Source organism: Helicoverpa zea, chromosome 13, assembly GCF_022581195.2.
Source record: "Helicoverpa zea isolate HzStark_Cry1AcR chromosome 13, ilHelZeax1.1, whole genome shotgun sequence".
Taxonomy (NCBI): domain Eukaryota; kingdom Metazoa; phylum Arthropoda; class Insecta; order Lepidoptera; family Noctuidae; genus Helicoverpa; species Helicoverpa zea.
The window spans coordinates 10785563-10811411 of NC_061464.1; the positions used below are offsets into that span (position 1 = coordinate 10785563).

General features: G+C 37.7%; 1 protein-coding gene across 1 annotated transcript in view; it reads left to right on the forward strand.

Annotated features, from left to right (window-relative positions):
* The window catches only part of LOC124635563, a 180430-nt gene that overhangs the window by 152198 nt on the left and 2383 nt on the right, over positions 1–25849 (forward strand). The window contains exons 3-4 of the mRNA XM_047171484.1: positions 753–814; positions 19819–21341. Coding sequence (XP_047027440.1) covers positions 19892–21341 — 1450 coding nt within the window. The 5' untranslated portion in view covers positions 753–814; positions 19819–19891. The remainder of the gene's footprint in view (positions 1–752; positions 815–19818; positions 21342–25849) is intronic.

Sequence of the window (25849 nt, forward strand, 5' to 3'; positions counted from 1 at the left end):
GGAGAACAAAATTAATAGCGGAGATGTCATAACGCAAAATCTCCTAAGAAAATAGCGCGCCAAAATGGAGGAACGTTACTAGCTCCGCCCTTACATGCCAGGCTCTTTGGAACCCATCATTTATTTTAAAAATAAAATCACCAATCAATCAAGATCAATCTCTGACAGATTGGTTTTGAACACAAGGAACCCGGAGGTCGCATTAGTTCTAGTAACTGATCACGCCTACAGTACGTTGCTTGACCTACTAGAAAGCGCCTGACCTACCGTGCTTATGGCATCTCCGCTATAATACCTTCCTCCGTGGACTTGACCCTAATCTGCTTGTAATTGTGGTCTCTTACAAGTTGTTTTGGTCCTTTGAAATTGCCTTTTTGTAGGGTTAAGGGAATTATGAGCTAGCCCCTATGTTGTTAGATAAGATTCTTGTATTATCTAGAATTTGTAAGTAAAATAAGTAAGGTTTTAATTGTCCAGATCCTAATTAATATTTTAAACGCGAATTTTTCTTTCTATATGCGTTAGTCTTTCACGCATAAATGACTGAAAGCATTTTGATGAAACTTGACAATAATATAGCTTATATATCAGAATAACATAACAGTTTACTTTTTATCTATTTAATTCGGGGATAAAATCCCTCAGAACATAGATGAAACCATACATACATAAGAACATGTGTGTGTGTGTGTGTGTGTGTGTGTGTGTGTGTGTGTAAAACAGTTGTAAATATGAGGATATCTTTGTTTCAGATAAAATATGACGCTGATGAAGCAGATTTCGGAACTCAGTAGCAGATCATAATATTATTTTGGTGAGTAACAAAAATATTTACAAAGTTAAAGTGCAAAAGACTGGTTGAGTTAAGAATTAAACCTAATTTTATTTCGGTTTCTCCACTACTAACCAATAAGTATGAGTCAGTCGTAAAATAATAGGGACGAAATAAAAGATCTACGAATAATATGTAATAAGTACAAGCTTCTGCCAGTGGTTTGCCTTGCATCTCAAGGAGACTATACCACACATGGATAAGCCTCCCCATTAAAGAGGATGTAAAATACTAAAACTATTTTTGATTTTGGCTTAGCGCGTTCGAACAAACTTTTCATGTTTATAATATTACCACTTATAGACTAAACTATTTTAACCACCGCAAACTATTAACTTGCATGACTTAACCAAAGTTCAGTGACCTTTCGTGACAAAACGAACAGACCAGTGTTGCCACTGTCAAAATAGTATTAAATGACGTTGATTGATGCTGGCAACACAGTGGGTTTGAGTTTAACAATTGTAACTATTGTTTGGCCTTTCAAAGCTGTCGTTTGAACTTCAATTTGTTGAATGAAAAGCCTCGTTGGCTGCTAATTAGCTGGTAATAGGAACGCATGTACAGATAGAAATGGATTTAGACATTAAATTACATGTATGAACGATTAGCTTCGGCCTGAGTCCTGTGGGTACTACTCTACCATCCGAATAAATGGTCTAATGGAATGTAATACTAAAGACATTTTGGTTCAGTTGAAGTCTTGAGATTAGCGCGTTCAAGCAAACAAAGAAATTCGACTTGCTATAAATTTATCAATATAGATAAAAGGTTAATTTTAAACAGTTTGACATAACCCGTTAAGAGTGTCAAGGATGCTCAATGACGGCCGGGACTATAGTTTAACGTGCTATCCGAAACACAGTCATTGGTGTAAAAAATATAGCTTCTTACGGCCAGTTTCTTCATCAAAAGTTAAAGTTAAAGTAATGTCTAAAGTAAAAGTAACGGTCAAATTCGTTTTTTCAATGCTAAAGTGACAGCAAAACTAATAGAAAAATTGAATTTGACCGTTACTTTTACTTTAGACATTACTTTGGCTTTTACTTTGGCTTTAACTTTTGATGAAGAAACTGACTGTTAGAAAGATATACTTACAGATGATGTAAATTTCCAAGTGTTAATCCCGAAAACTGCTCAAACAACTTCGATACAATTTTGCGAGGTCCAGTCAATGAATTACTATTATCGTTCGTTGACGTCCCTCATAATTCGAGTAACCCAGCAGTATCCACCTACTCAATGATAAAAATAGCGACTGCCCTACGTGAGTGGGTAGGCAGCACTCGAAGTGGCATGTTCCAGTAAGTGATGAATAATACGGGAGCGACAGTGATCGATGACGGATAATTGAACGGTTACCAATACCATCTGAATAAAGAACTGTTGTTTTTTAAAACAATAGTGCATTGTTTTTTGCTTTTTTTTAAGCTGGATGTGTAAATTGTAGTAATTGCCTCGTTGGCATGGCGCGACGGAAGCTCGATTCCCGGATTGGGCGAAACTCGCTTTACGAAATTTTCAGTCTGTCTGGGATCTGAAAGTTGATGATTGATAGAGCTATGCATCGGAGTGCACGCAAATGTAGGTCCTACCCCTCATCTCTCTTCAGTTGTGTCAGATTGCAGTCTCATCGGGTTGAGAGTGAAGGAATAGTGAGTGCACCTGTGTCTGCGCAAATGCTTGTGCGCTTTATTATGATCTACGCAGCTGGCTCCTTAGAAAGAATTTTAGTTGGAAAGGTAGTTGAAAAACACTAACCAACTAGTTTCACAACTAACTATACCTAAGTTATAGAGCCCACACCATCACGTGCTTTTCCCCCATAACGGTGCCACGACACTCCCATGATAAAATTGTTAATATTTATGTCGCCATAAAAGCTTATAGTTTGTGCCACATGTCAGTATGACCTTGGACGAACTTGAACCTGTTAGTTTTACGTAAAATATTGTAGGAGAAAATATATACTTGAAGGCAGTATCTATATTTTTGTAACTTTATTTGAAACAGAATGATGTAAATAACTTCCTCTTCGCCTCGGTCCCTTCGGATATTTTCGGAACACTTCGGGCAAACTTGGTCTTAGGCTTTCAAGATTTATATAATTTTTCATTTCTGATACTACACCTTCAAGTGCAACTTTAAAAATACGACAAAATCTATTTTAATCATAAAATTAATTACGTCATTTTATTGGAATCGAAAAAAACTTGACCTCCTACATTTATAATAGCGAATCATCATCTCAAGAGCCTTTTCCCAGCTATGTTGGGGTCGGCTTCCAGTCTAACCCGATGCAGCTGAGTACCAGTGCTTTACAAGGAGCGACTGCCTATCTGACCCAGTTACCAGGGCAACCCAATCAATACGCCTTGGTTAGATTGGTGTCAGACATACTGGCTTCTGACTACCTGTAATGTAACGACTGCCAAGGATGTTCAATGACAGCCGGGACCTATAATTTAGCGTGCTGTCCGAAACACACATTTGTAACGGCTAATCTATTCCCAATTATATCAAACCTTGACTTCCATTTTAATGTTCAAATCACTTAATTTCAAAAATCAATTGTCAGTACTCCACAGCCATCAAAACTTAGCTCATAAGACCATAGTCATGAATGCAAATTAAATTATTTCACAATTCTCAAGTATGTTAAGCTTTCGAAATTACAGTAACCACGTTTTGGAGTTTCAGACTGATTATGTCTTTCTGACCTTGAAATTCTGAATTACGTTACTGAAAGCCGGAGGCTTAGAGTACGAGCACACTGCCAACTTTTAGTCGGCCGATAGTTTGTTTGCGTTCATAAAAAAACCGGCCAAATGCGAGTCGGACTCGCGCACGAAGGGTTCCGTACCAATTTATAAAACGGACAAAAAAATCACGGTTGTTGTATGGGAGCCCCCCAAAATATTTATTTAATTCTAGTTTTCAGTAGGTATTTGTTGTTATAGCGGCAACAATAATACATCATCTGTGAAAATTTCAGCTCTCTAACTATCACGGTTCATGAGATACAGCCTGGTGACAGACGGACAGACGGATGGACGGACGGACGGATGGACGGACGGACGGATGGACGGACGGACGGATGGACGGACGAACGGATGGACGGACGAAGGAGCGAAAACAATGGGGTCCCGTTTTACCCTTTGGGTACGGAACCCTAAAAAGTATGAAGATGATAGGTAGTACCCACATTACACAGATCAGGTATTCAGCAGGTATCAGACAGACTGAAGACTTTGATTGGAATAAAGTTTTTTTTTATAATTTATTTTTGCAAACGATCGGGTCAACTGTCGGCCGACTATTTAGTTGGCAGTGTGGGGGTATTTTCGTCCAAAGACGTCAACTTGAAATGACTAATTGTTTTAGAAATGGTATGAAATTGTAATTGTATTTTCTTTATGTTGAACGGCCTCGTGATGAATTTTAGCTAAGATTTGCTGAATAATGTTGAATTAAATTGGTTTGATAACGCTTTTGTGGGGTTAGTAATAAATAGTTGCAATAGTATTTTAGAGGTAGTTCACAAATACACCGAATTCAAATTCTTGAAGTAACAAAAAGTATTGAACACTTTTATTCGATAATCATCGACTGCCAAAAATCACAAGTGTCGACTAGTCTAAAAAAATATATTATTGAGCAACAACCAAAACCAGTACTATAAATACCCGTAGCAACAAGCCAAAAAAACTCCTACCTCAACAGCGTAATGTCATTAAATACATATTTATATAGAAAAACTGTCTTCATATTTATGTGTTTGTTGATTACAAATAATACGATACGAGACTTCCAAAGCCGTTTGAAGGTACCCTTATTACCCTTATATTAATATAAAATTATTTATTACTTTTCCATACATATATATGTCGGAGCACCAGAAGTGGTTAGAATCTTTTGATACACTTGCATCTTGTCAGGATATGAAATAATACCACAGTAGTCGTTCACATCGTCTATTATCGTTCAGTACTTCAATAATCACATTGGTTACAATAAATCGGATACATTTCCAAGATCACATAGCCTGAACTTGGTTTCTCTTCGAGATTCCATTTAAGATTATTTCAATTGACGTTGGCACCTCACGTCACCACGACGACCACAAACAAGGAACCAGCCAGCAATATTGGGCCGCGCTGTGGGCCGCGCCGACACGGCCATCCTGCGCTTTACACGTCCTCGTGTAAGTAGCACTGTAACAGAAATAATACCAAGGAACATCTTTTCGTTCGGCCACACCTGACCACATCATTAAGCTCAGCTATTGTGAAACTTTATTAAACATTTGTTAAGACTAGGATGCTCCCTTAACCAGGGACATTTCATAAATAGGGGGTTCCCTCAACCAGGTTCCCTTAACCAGGGTTCCTTTCACTAGGGACTTCTCTTTACCAGAGGCTTCCCTTAAACAGGGGCTTCCCTTAAACCAGGGGCTTCTCTAAACAGAGGCTTCTCTTAACCAGAGGCTTCCCTTAACCAGGGGCATCTCTTAACCAGAGGCTTCTCTTAACCAGAGGCTTCCCTTAACCAGGGGCATCTCTTAACCAGAGGCTTCCCTTAACCAGGGGCTTCCCTTAACCAGGGGTTTCTCTTAACCAGAGACTTCTCCTAACTGGAGGCTTCCCTTAACCAGGGGCTTCCCTTAACCAGGGGATACTTTTTTTTAATCTCTTTTTTTATTATCGTAGCCACTTAACCAGCGACACGATTTTGGTCACTTAACCAGTAACCATTTTTACACATTCCCAACGAATCTAAGTAATGTGGGAGAGCCAAGAAAGTACCGAGACTCTTTACAGACTGTTACTGCATGAGCTACGGCTACAACGTAGAATGATACCAAGTGTAGTAGGACTAGACTACTTCCATTAATTCTTCTTTTTTTTTTTACTCAATAACTTAGTTCATTGATCAAAGCAAGCTTAGATCTGATTTTATCAAACAACCAATAGTGGTCTAATTACAACATACTCCCTATCTGATGTTCATCAGACAATTCATCAGGGATAGACTTCACTCGTTACAGCTTAGCGAATTCGATACAGTAACTATCAACAATTCAACTGCTAAAACTAAATGCTCACTATCGGTATCATTATCTTCAACTGTATCTGATAAATAATCAAGTTCAAATAGCACGTCGAAACTTCGTTTAGCAAACGTACAACTGAATCTCAATAGTCTGCTAATTCAATCGATATACGTCAAATGCAATGTTTTTAAATACACTACTGCTTCATGTTTTAACGCGACGTTCATAATACATTAACAACAAAACAGATCACCTGATTAACTAGCATAGGGAAAACTCGTAAAGTGTCGAATTGACAGTTCACTGTTGGTTCGCCTTTACCACCGCAGAATCGCACGGTATCCTGGCTTGCAACAGCGCGTGTCAGCAACCGCAGCTGCGAGCCATCAGCTCACACGGCGTTAGCGTACGTAGTTGATCACCTTCTCTCCTTCAGCCTCGGCCATCAACATCTGTAGTGATAAGACAAACATGCGCATCGGTAACCAAACATTAGACGGCAGACTTACCATCCCTTATTGTTAGAGATGAGAGCTTAACTTAACTAACTAGATCCAGCCCAGTCCTAGCCTTCTCTCAATAAGTTTGGATTGACTTCCATTCTAACCGAATGTAGCTGGGCATACGTGCCTTATAGGGAGCGATTTCTCAACACAATTACCTAGGCAACCAGTCACACTTCGGCAAGACTAGTTATCAGACTTTGTGGCTTCTGCTCTTTTTGGTAGTCAGACTTTCAACACGTTAATTACAGGAACCGTCACAACTACGGCTGTCGTTTAATTCACATCAAACCTTCTACTCAGGATTTTCACCGTCGGTGTGTCCCTTGACAGTGCCAACAGCCTATTCCGGCCTTGTAGAACTTGTAGAGTACACGATCACAACTACAGTGGCATGACACCAATTGTACCACAGATTTTACTCGGGTCTGTTCCCGGCGACCCTTATGCCATCACACAGGCTTTACATGGGTTTATTCCGAACCAACCCGTATCCATCGTAGGTCCATCTGAACACGATGAAATTACTAAATGGTTATTCGAGTAGATTAGGTACAGTCTACCAACAAATGTAAAGTCTGACGCACAATGTAAAGCTGAGCAACTGAATGTAAGTAAATAGAGCAAGTAGATAAGCAAAAGCTTAAGCGTAAGCTCCAGGTCTTCGTCAATCGCTGCCTTCGTCGTATTCTCGGTATATACTGGCCCGAGAAAATCTCCAACATAGAACTGTGGGAACGCTGCGGAGAGACACCGATCGACCAGCAGATCAAACGACGCAAGTGGAACTGGATCGGCCACACGCTCCGAAGGGACCCCGATCACATCCCGAGGCAAGCCCTAGACTGGAATCCCCAAGGGAAGCGGAAACGTGGCCGCCCTAAACAATCCTGGCGGCGGTCGATCATTGCAGAGGCGGCGACTATAGGCAGAACGTGGAGCGAAATAAAGCGCAAAGCTCAAGACCGAACGCGATGGCGGAGCACTGTGGATGCCCTCTGCCCTATCTAGGAGACATAGGACTCTAAGTCAAAGTAAGTCAGATAAGCAAAATGTAAGCGATAAATAACAACAGCATGCTATTTTGAAGCTGTTACCTGTTGAAGCTATTTTCCAAGGTAGGTAATTAATTACCACGGCTATGCAATAAGAAAGCCAACATGTGATTGATATTATTCCTATTTACTAGCTAAGATGTCCTCCTAGCCGATTATCGGCTACGGCGACTGTTCTCATGTTGGCTAATCTCCTCAAGATTACACAAAGCAATTTCGGCCTGACCCGGGAATCGAACCCGAGACCTCGTGCTGAGCAGCCGTGCTCGTGACAGCTAGACCAACGAGGCTAGCTATAGTCTTGCAACAACACTGTCGTTATTGTATAGGGTAATAGTATCACCTGAACAGTGAGACACTACATACAATGTCCTGCCTGCGGCAAAACTACCGTGTACGAATTGGAAGTCATTGAAAGCAATGAATGAGGTGCATCAAGGATGCAACGTCCACCATGCAAGATCCATCAAGCAATATGACGACGCAGCCGGGGATCAAACCCGAGTCCTTAGACATCACTACTAAGCCAACGAGATAGTCGACAATTATCAACGTTACGGACGTACGACTTTATAAAAGACGTAAAACAAAATTGGATTGATCTCACCAGGTTTATCATTCGTGTTTCTCTCAGTATCTCTGTACGTAAGAGACATCGCATCACGTGTTTGTTCACGCTTGGAACCAGCGCTCAGTAGCCCGGTGGCGTCGCGCTTGCGGACACCACAGCAACTAGCAGAGACTCCTTCCCCTCGAAGCAGGAGAGGCTCACGGGATTATGACATGGAAAAGAAATCGGAAATCGGTTAATTTTATCACAACATAATGATAACAACTCTGATATTGTCACCATAGCAACCAATCTTGTTTTAGTAACCATGGTAACCATGTCCTGTTATTTTCTGTTGAAACTGTGAAAATATCCACTATTTCGTTTCTCCAACAATGCAATTTATGAAACATCGATGTGCGATGCTATTCTTTTAGCTCTTCGAGCACTCAATGCCACAAAACTCATTCCTTCAACGGAACAAATCATTCAAATTCTTGCAACAATTGTTAAGATTAGGGTATCATTTTAGGATTGATTCCTGTTAGTATTATCAAAGGCATATCGCAGTGTTTCTTCCTCCAACCTTAGAATTAGCCTGTTCTACGACGTAATACATTCCAGGTGTAATGTTCCTTTTACACACAATCTCAAGAAACTTGTAAACCAGAGGAATATCATCTCGCTTGCTACGCCGAACATCTTCACTTCATTTTCACCATTAATCTTGCTCTCAAAAGCTCTCAACACCGTCCATAACGAATACTTGGTCAGAACGCTCTCGCAACAAATAAACTTCGTAATGCGTGTGGACAGTTCATATCATTGAACTCAGGCGGTTCCACCTGGAGGACTGTAATCAGTGCCTTCAGAATTCGATCACTTAATTTTAACAAACAAAGGAACGGCGGTTGTCAGTTTCCTTCTCGCAATTTCTTTCAACATGATATTCCGTATTGCATCACGATTCCATGAACAATCTTTTCTAAATCAATCCGCTTCGGTCGTCACACACTTCATTCAATGCTGCACTCCATCAGTAGTATTTGCGTTCAGAGTTCCGTAACCATATCGATATCTTATAACGTGTTCTCATTAGCGACTGCATCTGCAGTACGAGTATTCGTCTTTTAGCGCAGCATCAACACCAGGAAGCCAATATGCGAACAAGGCAGCAATCAGTGGGCAAGGTCATCCATCCCACTTCTGATGTCGGAGCACCAGAAGTGGTTAGAATCTTTTGATACACTTGCATCTTGTCAGGATATGAAATAATACCACAGTAGTCGTTCACATCGTCTATTATCGTTCAGTACTTCAATAATCACATTGGTTACAATAAATCGGATACATTTCCAAGATCACATAGCCTGAACTTGGTTTCTCTTCGAGATTCCATTTAAGATTATTTCAATTGACGTTGGCACCTCACGTCACCACGACGACCACAAACAAGGAACCAGCCAGCAATATTGGGCCGCGCTGTGGGCCGCGCCGACATATACATCTTAATTACTCCGTACTGCAAACACAGAGTTGATTGCAAAATGTTGTTATAATATTATCGCTACAGATACATACTAAAATCTCATTAAAAGTACAGTTTCATATAGGACAGAAGTGAATTATAAACTCAACTGATTTAATCCACATTTTATACGATATAATTCGTTTATACTAATATTAACTTCCACCCGCGGCTGCGCCCGCGTAGAGTTCGGTAATATCGCGTTTCTAAGAGAATTCTTCAAAAGTCCCGGATAAAAACTATCCTATGTTCTTTCTTAAGGTCAACTCTATCTCTGTACCAAATTTTATTAAAATGAATTCAGTGGCATAGACGTGAAAGCGTAACAGACAGACAGATAGACAGAGTTACTTTCGCATTTATAATATTAGTAGGGATGTTAAGAGGAAAAAAATTGTTGTTTGTTTGTACCCAAACACTCCAAAACTACTGAACTCATTTGAAAAATTCTGTCACTGTAATAAAGTTACACTTTTCCCGAGTAACATAGGCTATTTGTATTTTATCGCGGTACGAGCCGTAATTCCCACGAGTATTGCTCACCCGCCATCAACCCAAATGTGAATAGTTATTTTCAAACTAACACTTTTAAATAACACCAACTAAATTCACACCTCACCAAAATTAAAAAAATCACAGCAAAAATATTTCACCACATAGTCAGCTTTTAACTCCGCGTGACCTACTATCGTCACTCGGCCTACATCCAGCAAAAATATTTACATTACATATTTCCTACATTACAATCTTACTTTGTAAAAATCATCAGCTTCTTCCTAACTTTTCCCAAAAATATGTTGGGCAGCGGAGTACCTACCAGTGTTTTAATTATCAAGAGTGGTTGGTAGCTCCCGGCTGTCATTTGAACATCTATGGCAATCGTTACGCATAGTCAGAAGCTGGTAAGTCTGACAACCAGTCAAGAGTAACTGGGTTTAGGAGGTCAGATAGCCAGTCGCTCCTTCTAAAACACTGGTACTCAGTTGCATCCAGTTAGATTGAAAGCCGACCCCAACATAGTTGGGAAAAGGGTCGGAAGATGAGGCAGAAGGTAAGATCTGTTGTCAGACTTTCTGGCTTCTAGCTACCTCAAGATATAATTATACAAAATGACAGCCGAGACCCTCAATTTCACGCGCTTTCCTAAATATTAAGAAACTCGTTATACCAAAGTTGGACAGTGCCGCATGCCAGTGGACTCTCGTCTTTACCTACATAACTCGAATTACATACTAACATACAAACCCTTTATTACAACAGGAACTTAGGTATAAATAAAAAATAAATAAGGAACTCGCGTGTGAAAAAATATATTCTTGACCCAATTGTTAATCACTTTGTTAATGGTTTTTGATAATATAAACACACATTCGTGTTTTCGTCGTCAATAAAGGTTTTTTAACCGACTACCGAAGAAAGTGTGTAGATGTTCTTTTCTTTTGTGTTTTCATTTTCAGTATATTTTTCAATCTTTTATGACGTAGAAGATACCCAGAAATATGTATTGTGTACCTACATTAAAAAAAAATATATAATGACACACATGACAGAATTACACAGAGGTATATAGCCTGAAATAAAAAGGTAGCCTGAATTATATAGTCAGTTTTCAGGGTTCTACTGGCATGTTATTTTTTTTTAATTTGTCATAATATAATTAAATTCACTTTATTTCGTTACTAGCTCATACAAGCGGTTTTACTCGCGTTTCCATGTAACTATTTCGCGCAGCCGGATTAATAGTAGGCTATAAGCTTCCCCGATTCCTCTTTCACTCTCTCGATAAATAGTCCAGTAGTTCCTAAGATTGACACGTTCAAGCAAACATACTTTTTGGCTTTATAAAATTAGCACAGAAGTGCCTATAGATAATCAAGAACATGACATAAATGGTTAAGATTCTTCTTCTGAAATTATAAATAGGTGAATCAAAACTTTGACCTAATATTATCAGGAAAACAATCCCTATAAGGGTTAAACTAACTATAAACTAGTTAATTGGCACATACCACGTGTGCCCTTTATTCCGTAGGTCAAGCTAATCAATAATTTACCAAATAAAGCGGTTTTCCTGTGGTGACGAAATTCAGTAGAACACGCGATATAACGATTTTGACGGCCAACTAAATTGTACCGTTTTAGTGGACTTGGTTATGAATAACGTAGATCGTAGAACACGCGAATGTGTGAAGCTAATACGCAGGGATTTTCTTTTTGCCTTTATAATAAACAGGTGTAGTGTAAGAGTGGGTTTGAATTAAATTAAAGAAAAAATAGAATCAAGGTCTGTGTTGGTTTTAGGTCTAGTTGCTAATAATATTTTTTTCAAATCTTATAATAAAAAGCTGAATAAATTGTTTGATTGAGAGACTTAATTTCAGGAACTACCTACTGATCCGATTTGAGAAATTTTTCATCGTTAGATAGTTTATGTATTAAGAGAGCCCAAATACTTTTTTTTTATAGTTTTCGTGAAGTAGTTGGTGTTTCAATTTAAACAATTAATCGCAGACCATAGTTTCGGAGTTCTCTATAGTAAAATGTAACAAGTCAGGATAGACTGAGCATTCGTTCGTTAAGCTTAAACGCACCTTAATACTCTGCATCAGAACAGCGGTTTATAATATAGATAAGAAAACATGTATGAAAAAGTATTATTTATCGAAACTATAGCAACTTCTATTTCCACTATACAAACAATGTACACAAAGTTTCTCTGTGTGCTAGAATTTTTCACAAGTTTTTCGCTCGCGTTGTATTCGCTACCTGTGTGAGCCGAGGATAAAAATATTAAAAAACTTCGCATATAATATTCATGATAGGCGATTTTGCTGTGAGGCCTTTTTTATAACAAAATTATTTTTATCGGGCCTCAAATTGCCAGTTATGAAAAAGGTTTATGCAATCAAAAAGTTTTAGTGTCTTCAATTGTCCTAATTTTAAAGCCAAGAGTAAAAGTAATAATTTTAAAAGTAGACGTAAATATCACTTACCATTTAACGACTGCCCGCTGTAACTTGGAAACTAATTCCGCCCACCTGGATAAAAAAACAGCTTTCCTCAGTAATTTCCTAAGATAGTGCATTCAATCAAACAAACAAAACAAAATAAAATCTCATCATCATCATCATCGCCATCTCAGCCATAGGACGTCCACTGCTGAACATAGGCCTCCCCCTTAGATCCCCACAGATACCGTCTATCCAAATAAAATCTACAGCTTTATAAATATCAAAAAACCCAAAAAGTCGTCAATAACTTAAACTACTATTTTCACAAATCTTCAGTACAGATTACACTTTTAACAAAAAAAAATATCCCTCTCAAATGATAAGTGCGTTTTTTCACAGCCTCCCTTTTAAAGCCGGCGTTAGGCCGCTTCAAAAAAGCCGCTATGCTTTGACTAAAGCCAACATGCTGAATACAAACACAAAGCCACAGCTGCCTCTACTGGTGTAGTGAAATATTTCAAATTCTACGTACCTATGTGTATGGGGGAAATATATTTAAAGTTGTATTGTAGTGGATTTTAGAGTATTGTAGTGGATATTAATGCTCAATCCTTCACCGTGTGAGAGGAGACCTGTGCCCAGCAGTGGGACGATAAAAAAACTGTAACTGTATTAGAAGAAGAAAGAAAGAAGAAAGAAAATCCATTTATTTCAGATTATTTAGAGATTATACATGTAGCGACTGCTTATAAATCTGACCTCCTCGAAACAGTTATTTGGGCACTTCCGCTTTCACCCGGCTTTGACTTAACCACGGGATCTTCAATTTTACATTAAAATCTAATTATAAAAACATTGATTTGTATAGAAATTCGCATAGATAATTTGCCTGGATGTATTTCGTTGGTTTTGAACCCAACAAAATAAATTCAAGTTAGGTTGTTTTAATACAACTAATCTTAAAGTTCTCAGAAGTAAGAACTTCTCAGAACAAATAAGTCTCAGAACTGTACTCACTGCAACCTTTACCCTGACAATAAATGATTGACCAAACGTACCAGTACCAAAACCAGTACATCAAATCAGTACCTACTCCACTTTAACCACATTCTAGACATCTTTATAACATCATCACTTACTATAACAAGCGATTTTTAGGGTTCCGTACCGAAAGGGTAAAACGGGACCTTATTTTTTCGCTATTCTGTCCGTCCGTCCGTCCGTCTATCACCAGGCTGTATCTCATAACCGTGATAGTTAGAGTTGAAATTTTCACAGACGATGTATTTCGGTTGCCGCTAACAAAAAATACTAAAAACCAGAATAAAATAAATATTTCGGGGGGCTCCCATACAACTAACGTGATTTTTTTGCTCATTTTTGCTCGATATCCATAAATATATACAGAATATTAGTTTGGATGGTACGGAACCCTACGTGCACGAGTCCGACTCGCACTTGGCCGGTTTTTTTCCAACTAAACATTGTCAGACGTTCATTGGGCGGTCCTCTTATTAATGTCCCTCCTTATCTGAGGTCAGTCTGACCTCACATTCTGACAGTGACTAAAGAAAGTATATCCGATAATTTATTAGATAAATCTTATGATACAGTGAGGCAATTTCTTTTATCTAATAATGTTATTATTAATCCTTTGTTTTGTTGTTCGGTTATGTGGTACATTGTTTTTCTCACCATATTTATTTGGTATAATATTTTCTCTATATGAACCCGTGATGAAACTACTCTGTTTGCACTCGGATAAAAAAAGTGATCTTTAACTTTCCTCGATAATGATGTAAGTGACAATAAACTTTTTCAAATTAATCCGGTTATTCCTGAGATTTGATTGAGACTTCGGCTTTATCCCTACTAATTTACAGGGCGACGTTATCGTTTAGCGATAAAGCCATTAAAATATAGAATTAAAAAAAACCCTACTAATACTAGTCTGTCTGTCTGTCTGTTACGCTTTCACGTCTAAACCACTGAACTGATTTAATAAAATTTGGTACAGAGAGGCTCGACCTTGAGAAAGAACATAGGATAGTTTTTATCCCGGAGTTTTGAAAAATTCTCTTGGAAACGCGATATAACCGAACTTTCTTTCTGGAAAATTCTACTAATAGTGAACTAACAGCCTTCTAATAAAACAAACAATGACAATTACGAAGTATCATTACAAGTCTCAGAAATAAAACGCGCCTCAATTTGGTGTCACCAGCAATTAACGTATACGTGGGTAGAAATAAAAAATATTTGCTCAAGGTCACGTACTACCTTGTCACACTAAATTAGGGTGTAATTCTCCGAAAAAGGGTAATGCACTCTTTTTATTTCTGTCCTGGGATTTTGGTGGTTTTTTGTGACCGTTAAAATGTTGGGTTAGACTGAGTGGAAAATCTAATATTATCAATGTTTGAGATGGTAGGTTTAGAGTTTGCACACCGCAAACTTATAGTCGGCCGATAGTTGGTTTTGGGCTCATAAATCAGTATGAAGATAAATGTCAGTACGCATATTACAAAGGTCAGGTATTTAGCCGGTGTCAGACCGACTGAAAGCTTTGATTGGAATCAAGATTTGCATTAAAAGAAATCATCCAAAGGCCCAACAGTTGGCCGATTTATTTAGAGCGTTCGTTGATTACTTGCAAAAGTCGTGGTGGCCTAGTGGGTAAAGGACCAATCTCTCAAGTATGAGGGCGCGGGTTCGATCCCAGGTCAGGCAAGTACCAATGCAACTTTTCTATGTCTGTATGTACTTTCTAAGTATATCTTAGACACCATTGGCTGTGTTTCGGATGGCACGTTAAACTGTAGGTCCCGGCTGTCATTGAACATCCTTGGCAGTCGTTACGGGTAGTCAGAAGCCAGTAAGTCTGACACCAGTCTAACCAAGGGGTATCAGGTTGCCCGGGTAACTGGGTTGAGGAAGTCAGATAGGCAGTCGCTTCTTGTAAAGCACTGGTACTCAGCTGAATCCGGTTAGACTGGAAGCCGACCCCAACATGATTGGGAAAAAGGCTCGGAGGATGATGTTCGTTGATTACTTGCGATAAGTGCCAAATAAGCTGAAAGTACCAGTGTTGTCGCGCGAAAACCGCTACTCTACTGGTAACAGCTGACAACTACGGGGTTGAGTCATGATTCCCGAATACCGCTACAACCGGCAAAATCAAGCTTATACGCACTACAATATATGTTAGTATGAAAACGTTCTAAGCTTAATTTATAATACTCTTCTGGATAGCATGTAATTACAGTAGACAGAGATGCACAGATAAAAAACATATTTCTTTTGTACATTGTACAAATCCTTGTAAAAATCCACACGCCCAAAAATTCAATAACACCCAAGACAATTACAAGAACAGTAAACCACCAAAAATCATGGTCACCCTAGTCGTTCACCCATTACGAGCGTGCGTGGCATCTGAAAAACCATCGCCCCTTCCCCCCCTGCGGTAAAGATGGTGGGTTAGGTCGTAATGTCTTCTTTGCTTTGTACGATATTGGCCCTAAAATTTGCTATATATCTTTTATGGTCACCCTACTAACGTATGTGATGCGCAGTAATTTTTTTAAGTGTGATAACTTTTTTTAGGTTTTCGAGTTTATAATCTTTTAGTGGTTTGTCTTTTGGGGAGATATTTATTGCGACATTGTTCAGGACAGATTAAATGGAAAAATTACATAATCCTTGTTTGTAGGTACCTGCTTATTTAATTATCGATTATCAATCGAGACATACGTTGACATGCCTTTCAAGGTTCTTGACCATTGAAAAATGCTTTAGATCTTTCTACATAATCTTATTACAGTTAAAAACGCTAAAGTTACTTCTCACACAATGACAACCACTTTCCGCACCGTTTATCGGTTAGGTACTAGGGCCAATTTCAATCACCGTCTTCTTAATTTTATTTACCGACTCCTTATTCTATCCGCTCTCGTAACACCAGACAGTCCCTTTAACATTCTCATCTGCTGGGTCAAGTCAATGCTTATTTCACTATACCAGTTTCCTCAAAACATCCAATTTCAATACTCCATGAAAATCTTAACTCCAGAAAAGATTTTTCACACTTCAGCTTCCATTCGATATGATACGAAGCGACGCGTAAAAATGTACCATATCCTTATCCAGTTGTTGATATAAACTTGGTAGAAGTTTGCCTATAACAGGTTTTTATGTTTTACAAGGATTTCGGTGGGTACCAAAGTTTTTTTGGAGTTACACTTTTGGCCGAGTTCCCCTTCATAATCGTTTGAGAAGTTACATATAAACGATTCTTGGAGTAATGTTGGGGATTTTGAGTTTATTTTCGCTTGCTGGTTGATGAAAATTGAATGTGAAATTATTTTGGATTTTCAGGTTTATGTGTAAACAAATAATTTTGCATTTCTGAAGTTAGCTATTTGACGCTTTACATATGCGTTCATGGTTTTTGATTATTGCGATGTCAATAGTAGCCAACAACAGACAGGCTAAGCTCCTAAGCAATATCTATGCTAACAAATGTTCAAGTATTTAAATGGTTAACTTCAGAATTGAAAAGTTATTTGTGTACGAAATGATATATTATATTCACATAACGTTATGTAAATTACAGATCGTCTGTGCTAGTCGTCGTCTTTAGTTACTTATATACGCGACGTGATGTATAAAAATATGTATATCTGCATATAAACATTTACTCTTATAATTTGATACCGGTAATCTTAGAACACTAGAGGGAAAGCAGGAATGTGTACTTCTAATTGCAGCGGTAGCACTCATAAATTATTTCATGGCAACGCCACTTGTGTGGTAGAAATCAGTATTCATGTTCCTTGGTTGTCTCCACAAAATCGTCTACATAGAATTAAGGAGTTGGAATTATACTACACTAAAATATAACATTAAAAATAAAGATTCCGACGAACTGAGAACCTTAGTAGTAGTATTATTCTTTATTGCACACATAAATACATTTGACACACTGAAAACGAAGACATTATGTACAACGGCGAGCTTAACCCAGTGTTGGGTTCTCTTACAGCCAACCTTAGAGTGAAAGAGTGATTTGATGGGGTAGGGCAAATGTGCAACTTTATAATAATAACAATAATATATATGTATAATACCTTAATAAATTAAATATATACCTTTTATAATTATATAAAATATATACAATATAATATATACAAATATATACACAGGTCATGATGACAAATAATGTTCCTTAACTCGTCTCTTAAATATATCCAATGATGAGCTCTCGCCTTATGAACCTTATGAAGTCGGTAATAAAGCTGAAGAGTTTGTTTATTTGAACGCGCTTATCTCGAGATGCTGGTGCAATTTAAACAAGTCTATTAATCAAGGAAATGTAATTATTATGTAAGCGAAACTGCTTATGGAAACTAGTGTATTACATCACTAGCTTTTGCCCGCGACTTCGTTCGCGTGGAATAGTGACTTCCGGCAGATTTTTAGTTTGACCAATAGATGGCGCTATATGTCCGGAATAAATTTTATTTCTTATTTTTACATTTTTTGTTATAAAAACTATCCTATGTCCTTTCTCAAGTTCCAAACTATGCCTGTACCAAGTTTCACACAAATCGGTTCAGTAGTTTAGGCGTGAAGAAAAGACAGACAGACAGACAGACAGAGTTACTTTCACATTTATAATATTAGTTAGGATGTCTTTAATCAGAAAATGGTTTACCGAGCTAAAGCTCTAATCTAACCTGAGAACAAAGCTACTTTTTATCCAACTGTAAAAGATTTAATAACAAAAAAAAAATACTATTATTAAAATAATGACATACTGACATCTTAGACACCAATGACTGTGTTTCGGATGGCACGTTAAACTGTAGGTCCCGGCTGTCATTGAACATCCTTGGCAGTCGTTACGGGTAGTCGGAAGCCAGTAAGTCTGACACCAGTCTAACCAAGGGGTATCGGGTTGCCCGGCTAACTGGGTTGAGGAGGTCAGATAGGCAGTCGCTTCTTGTAAAGCACTGGTACTCAGCTGAATCCGGTTAGACTGGAAGCCGACCCCAACATAGTTGGGAAAAAGGCTCGGAGGATGACATACAATTACTATTGGAGCTTCATACAGTAATTAGACCGTTCATAATAGACTATCGCTCGTAATTAAGCTATAAATACAGGCAGTGATATTAGTTCTAAATTCCAGCCTATTTCAACTTTAATTTGTGACCTATTTCGAATTACATAGGTCATAGATTGTAGCTACGTAATGATTATAATGAAACATATGACGAATGACGTCAATACCAACATTTATTTGATATTTAGACTTATTTGACATACAATTAAAATTTTAAGTAAGAACTATATTTACAAACTTATTTATTTTTAGATGCCTGGTTCGAATAAAAAGAAGCTTACTGGTTGTTCATGGAATACACGTCAAAAGTTACCCTCCGTTACGCAAAATGAATCGATGAATCGATCGTGTATTAATCACAGTCCTACTCTTCCAAATATGCATTTTGTATTCGAAAGTGAAGTGGTTTATGTACGCTTTCTTGGTAAAACGGCTGAACCCAATGAGGTAACATTTTCGTAGGGAGATACTCCATGCCACTCATTGAGATATTTATTAGCCACGAGAAAAACCGTGGTATACAGAAACTATATTTTTAGGACCATTTATTTCCTAGGTCAAAAATTGACAAACAAACTCAAGCGAAGTCAGGTACTAGACTAGTCGTATGCCGCCATCTACAATATGAAATGATTAATAACATGAACTGCGAAAATATTTGCATACTGTCGGTATGTTAGTTTAATTAACTTTGACTTGAGAATACATTGGGAACGTCAATCTAGGTACGTGTGTGTGTTAGGTTCCTATCTACCTAAAGGGCACATAAATCTGACATATATTCGTATAATTTACTGGTTTCTGTATCTACGTATACTATGGTAGAAGTTAGCTCTTTATAAAAAAAGTATTAGATAAGTTACTAAATATTTACATAGTTTTGCCAGCAAGTCATAATCAGTCATGATTTTTTATACACTTTTAAATAACAAGAGCACTCCGGAATCATTTTATACACTGTATTATTTATTTTATTTTCTTTAAGTCCTTTACTCTGCAAACAACTGTTAAAATGCGTTTACAGAATTCATTACAATAAATTGCTATATTTATATGGGTACTTCCTACCGGTACCGCAAAGCTTAAAGAATTCGTGAAAGTTAAAATAACATTACAAGTGTCCTTTTTGCAATTAAAAACTCCATTGTTCAACCAAACTCAATAATTCGAATAAATACTGAAAGCTTTTACTGAAATTCAATTTTCTCTTTTGTTGCAGAGACCAATGCGTCGACTGACGACCACGCTCCAGGTATGCTACGGCACGAAGAAATGACCAACATCACAGCAAAATGGACCATAAGTACTGGACGACATGGATGAGAATCGCGTGCATACCACTCGCGCTGCTCACCACCACGGTAGCAGATTTCACAACCGAGTGTCAGAGGCCTTGTGACTGCAGATGGCAGTCTGGGAATAAAGCCGCTATTTGCTCAAACTCAAGCTTAAAAGTCATACCAGCCAACCTCAGCAACGACATTCAAATACTAGACCTATCAAATAATAATCTCCAACAACTGCACCAGGAAGCGTTCAGAAAAGTCGGCCTAAGTAATCTTAAGAAACTCTTCCTCAAAGAGTGTTCTATCGAAGTAGTCCACAAAACTGCGTTCGTAACTCTCGCAATCATGATAGAACTAGATTTGTCGAAGAACAGGATCCGATCACTGCACCCCGATACGTTCAAAGGCACAGAGAAACTGAGATTAATAAACTTAAGCAACAACTTTATCGATAAGTTGGAGGACGGTATATTTCGCAATTTGAAGTTTCTTCAGAAAGTAGAGGCGAGCAACAATAGGATACATCGTATAGGAACTAAAGCATTTGTCAACTTGCCTCAGTTGAAAATATTGAGGTTCAATGGGAATAATTTGAATCATATGAAGCCGGAGACTTTGATGGGTTTGAGAAACTTATCTGGGTTGGATTTGCACAACAATCCTTGGCGTTGCGATTGCAATCTCCAAACGTTCCGTGATTGGGTGATAAGCCACAACCTATACACCCCTCCCACGTCGTGCGCGGAACCAGCATCTGTACAAGATAAACTTTGGAATGAATTAGACTCGTCTAACTTCGCGTGCCGGCCTACAATCCTCGAGCCGGTACCAGACGCGACGGTCAAAAGTTACGATGAAAACGTGACTCTGACTTGCAAAGTAGTAGGGAACCCACCACCTGAAGTTGGCTGGCGGTTTAACGGTAAAACTATTGAGATGAAGGCCTTCGGAGAGATTAGATACGCAGTCGCGGAAAATACTATGGATTTGATCAGATGGGTGAATTTGACTATAATATATGCTCGGTATAGTGATAGAGGTAACTATACTTGTGTGGCTGAGAACCCTGGCGGTCGCGACGAGAAGACTTTAACGCTAGTGCTTTCAAGATATGGAGGAGTAGGTACCATAGCCGGTATGGACACAGACTCCTTCGCAATTTTAGTTGGTTGCCTAACAGCTATAGTAATTATTTTCGGGGCAGCCTTAGTAATTTGTTATTTTACAACCCAAAACACTGAAATCAAAAGACTGATTAAGAACGATGCTCGTTCTTCGAATGGAGATGTGTTGATAGAGGGTTCAGAAGCTTCTGAAACTGAAAAGGGTATGAAGATGGAGGTGAATCCTGTGTCGAAGCCGCCTAGAAAGTATGAAGCTCCGCAGTCCTTCACTAGTGAGGCTACAGAGATGTCTGAACTGAATAGAACTTTACTAGACAACGAATCTGTATTAGGTGAGTTACTTATTAATTTATTCACGGCTGTAATTTGTCCGTGGTCTAAGAGAATTCTTCCCGCACTCATATGAAAAGAAGCTTGTCTTTTCTGTGTTTACTTTCGAAATTATAGTAAGGAAGGATCAGGCTACAACTTCAAGTTTAGGTTATAATTAGATCTGAAGTTCAACATATTATTATTTAGAACAAGTATTTTTTCAAGCATTGATTTTTCTTACATCTTTCTTCAGCTTAAGTGAGAAAGATGTACGGGCCCCTTTTTTAGGTGGGTAATCATGACTCTCCCTGTCTAGGGCAGCAAGAGGAAGTGTCAGACTTTTACTTACTTATGCCCATTTTCACCAACAAATACCTAAATTTAGGGATCCCCCTAAGAGCATTTAGGGAAACTAGACACTTAATACGAATTTTGTCTTCACCAAAGTCTAAGTGTCCCTTTATTTGTGTTTAAGTTAACCTTTATTATTAGGGAGCCCTTATTCTAAGTGACACTTAGTTAGGAAAACGTTAAGAGATTGTTGCTGAAAACGGGCATAAAACTCACATGTAACTTGCACGAACAATCCCGCAGCTGACTTGGACGTGGCACATATTACATTTTTCTTTAACATCTGAATGTCTTCTACATACAATTTCCACTAGCTTAAATATTCTGCTGATTCTTAAGTGAAATTTACTACAGATATACGATGCAGTAGATAGGAACTATCGTGTGGCGAGAGCAAGTATAAAGAAAGGAAAAATAAATTGTAATTTCAGTTTGATTTCAGATCATAAAGATTGTATAATCCTCATTTCCCCAAATATTTATTACCCTAAAATTGGGATGAGGAGAGTATTAACAATTTTATTCATTAAATAAATTCAAATGTTACAGTGGGAAAACAAACATTTTCTTACTTGTGCTATTTTTCGCATCATGTTAAAATGAATTTACAAATTCTCCTGTTTGCATAAGCACGGTCACACGGTAGGAGCCACAACTATTTATACCGTACTAAACATCCGAAATACATAGGTGCACTTACGCTATCTAGAGCTACATATATCTATGGTCAGAACCCTCTATTCTGCACGTATAGTGTCACGTATGTCCAGGTGGGCACTTTGTTCGAAAGTAATTTTCACAGGACATGTAGACAATGCTTTTGTTAACCGACAAAAGAGGAAAGAGGTTCGATAGGTATTTTACTTAAAATAAAAGTGTAACTTTAAATTATTAACCGGTGGACAGCGATGAGGACAACTTTTTTGTAGCATTTTTTTATTTTATTTTTAATAGTAAGTGTAGTGTAGAGGTACATACTATGTACCTAAAAATGTATGATAGTTTCTTACATAAAATTGTAAATAACTGTAAATATGTCCACAGTATGTATGAAAATCTTCCTTGTTCATTAGGGTAAAAATGATTTATTGTATTTTAGTAAATAATTTATTGTAAATGACACCATTGGCTGTGTTTCGGATGGCACGTTAAACTGTAGGTCCCGGCTGTCATTGAACATCCTTGGCAGTCGTTACGGGTAGTCAGAAGCCAGTAAGTCTGACACCAGTCTAACCAAGGGGTATCGGGTTGCCCAGGTAACTGGGTTGAGGAGGTCGGATAGGCAGTCGCTTCTTGTAAAGCACTGGTACTCAGCTGAATCCGGTTAGACTGGAAGCCGACCCCAACATGATTGGGAAAAAGGCTCGGAGGATGATGAATTTATTGTAAATGAATTATTTACTTTGTGCGTGTACTAGCTTCCGCTGGTAGTTTTATCCACTTTCTGAGGGAACAACATACCGCGCCCAGATAAAAAGTAGCGTATATGTCACTCTGATATATTAGCAAAGTTGAATCAAAATCCACTCTGTATTTTTTGCGTGAAAGGGAAATAAACATACATACAAACACTTACCGCTAAGAATAGTAAGAAGTAGAATTTTTATACAAAAAAAAAAATGGACAGTTATAATAAGGGAAGACCAATTTATTTTCCAGTAGATATCTGAAATCCTTCTATTTATTTATAATGCCTATTAGAAATTTAACTAATTCCAACTCTTCAGGAAATGATTTAGTTCCTATTATAAGTTTTAATTAAATTTTAAAGTCAATGCCTTACGGACATCGAATTATAAAGTTATCAAACTAAGTTAAATTTCAACGTACTGAAACCAAATTTCTATAATTTTATTATTATATCCGAAACACAATACAAAAGTTATGCTTTACTCAGATTTCAAAATTAATGATCCAAACAATTATTTTGGAAATTCGTGTGTATTTTATAATTTGACAGCACAGTTCACCCTGGCATGTCAGTAGTTGAGTTTGGCTGTTGTGCTGAAGTGGGTTCGATTCCCGCAATAGAGAAATATTTTTTTAGTGGGTTTAAGTCAATGAAGAAATAGAGAGTGCACCTTATAAGAACAGCCTACGCGGCCGATAATCGGCTTGAACGCTAACAACAACAATTTTATAGCTATCCATCTATCCCTTTGTAAATAGTTTAACCATCAATTTAACATCATCAGATACCGGTAGTTAAGAAACGGTCACCCATCCATTAACTGACCTCATTCAGCGCAGCTTAACCCCAGGATCCAATTAATCAGCACATCTATTGTTCTACGATCCCCTTCTATCAGAGATCCGGGAGCAGATTAAAAAGGGCGCAACCGCCTACCCAGATAACAATTTGGAAGGTACTTTGGTCTTAGAGCGAGTAACTAACCGGAGACGTCATCGCCTCTGCCAAAGATGAAATGAAACCACCGGTAATTCTTATATTCAGTCAAGGTTATGCTTGTGATTGTCGTGTAGCAATGTGATTGAAAATGTAATAGCGAGTTATCACTGTTTGTAATGAAACTGAGTAATAAGGCCCTTTGAATTTTGTGTTACGTTTTAAAGCATCATAATATCTTACGATATCTTTTTTACTTAGTATTTATTTTATTTTATTTTAACATTTTCGGAAAACTTACAGCTAGAGGAAACAATATGAGAGAAATAATATGACACTTGAAGGCCATTTACAAGTATTTTTATCGTTTTACTAAAATAACGAATACGTGTTTTTTTCTTTATCTAAAAGACGGACAGTCATAATTTCTAACTCTGTCAACACGCCTATTAGCAAATATTTTCACAAAAAGATGGCTTATGGCGGCTCCAGTTGGTTACATGCTCTAAGACTTTAGTAATACAAATTACTCGTTAAGGTCCGTTGGTTAAACCTTTTGTTTATTATACCCTTAATTTCTCTCGTTGCCCAGTAAACAAATTAAAGCATCAACTGATAAAATTATTCCGAATAAACTTTTCGTCGAGAAATTCTGATGAATTCTCAGACTTTAATTCACTTTGAACTCGTGTTTTGTGAAATCAAAGTTATTTTCCTTGAAACTGAAAGGCTAGGCAGTTGCTGTCTTGAAAAATAACTTGACTGTAGATTGGAAGTTTGGGCTTACTAAGTTCGATCAACTAAATAATCCTAGCTAAAATTATAAATTTGAAAGTAACTCTGTGTCAATTTAAATGTTTGGTAACAGAGAGTCTGGCTAAAGCCTAAGAAAGGACATAGGCTACTTTTTACCCGGGGGCAGCCAGTAGTTGCCTCGGGACGTGGGTGGAACCGCGGGGTAGAGATAGTTTTATATAATAAGTTTGTTACTTATACGAATATAACTCTATAATTAGTGACATTGTGAAAAAGACTTGGAAAAATATTAAAACCTGCTGACTAGGGGTGATTTTCTCGGGATACTAAAATTAATAAATAAATACATCCTTAAACAATGCTCAAACTTGAATAAAAAATAAACAAGGATAAACATTCGAGTAGGTATTTCGCATAAAAGCCAATTCTCAAAAGTTATTTATTCGAGCAAAAGTGTTTACTTTTGCTTGAATAAATAACTTTGACTTTCTTCAATAAATTCAATATAGTTTTCATTGTTGAAGGTGGGTGAGGCTTCAAAAAAATATTTTACAAAACAAGCTTACAAATGCAAGCTTTAACTACCCATTAGATAAGTACCTATACCTAGATCAGACACATAGCACTTTTCAAAAACAACTATTTATATCAAAGATACGCAAAATCGAAAGATACAAAGCTCCTTTGTCATCTATACTTTATCTAATGTTTACAAAGACAATAGCAAACACAATATAATGAATAAGCACAAATGTGCCCGTGGAGAACAAAATGATTAGCGGAGATGTCATACCGCAAAATCTCCTAAGAAAGTAGCGCGCCAAATAGCGGGTGTTCGGGGGACGACGATCATTACTAGCTCTGCTCTTACACGCCTTCTATGGAACCCACCCATTATTTTCAAAATAAAATCACGAATCAACCAAGACCAATCTTTGAAAGATTAGTTTTGATTTGACAAGGAATCTGAATGCCGCGTTATTTCGAATAACTGATCATGTTTGCCGTACGTTGCTTGACCTACAAGAAGCGCAACCTACCTTCCTTATGGCATCTCCGTTATCTTTCTTTCCT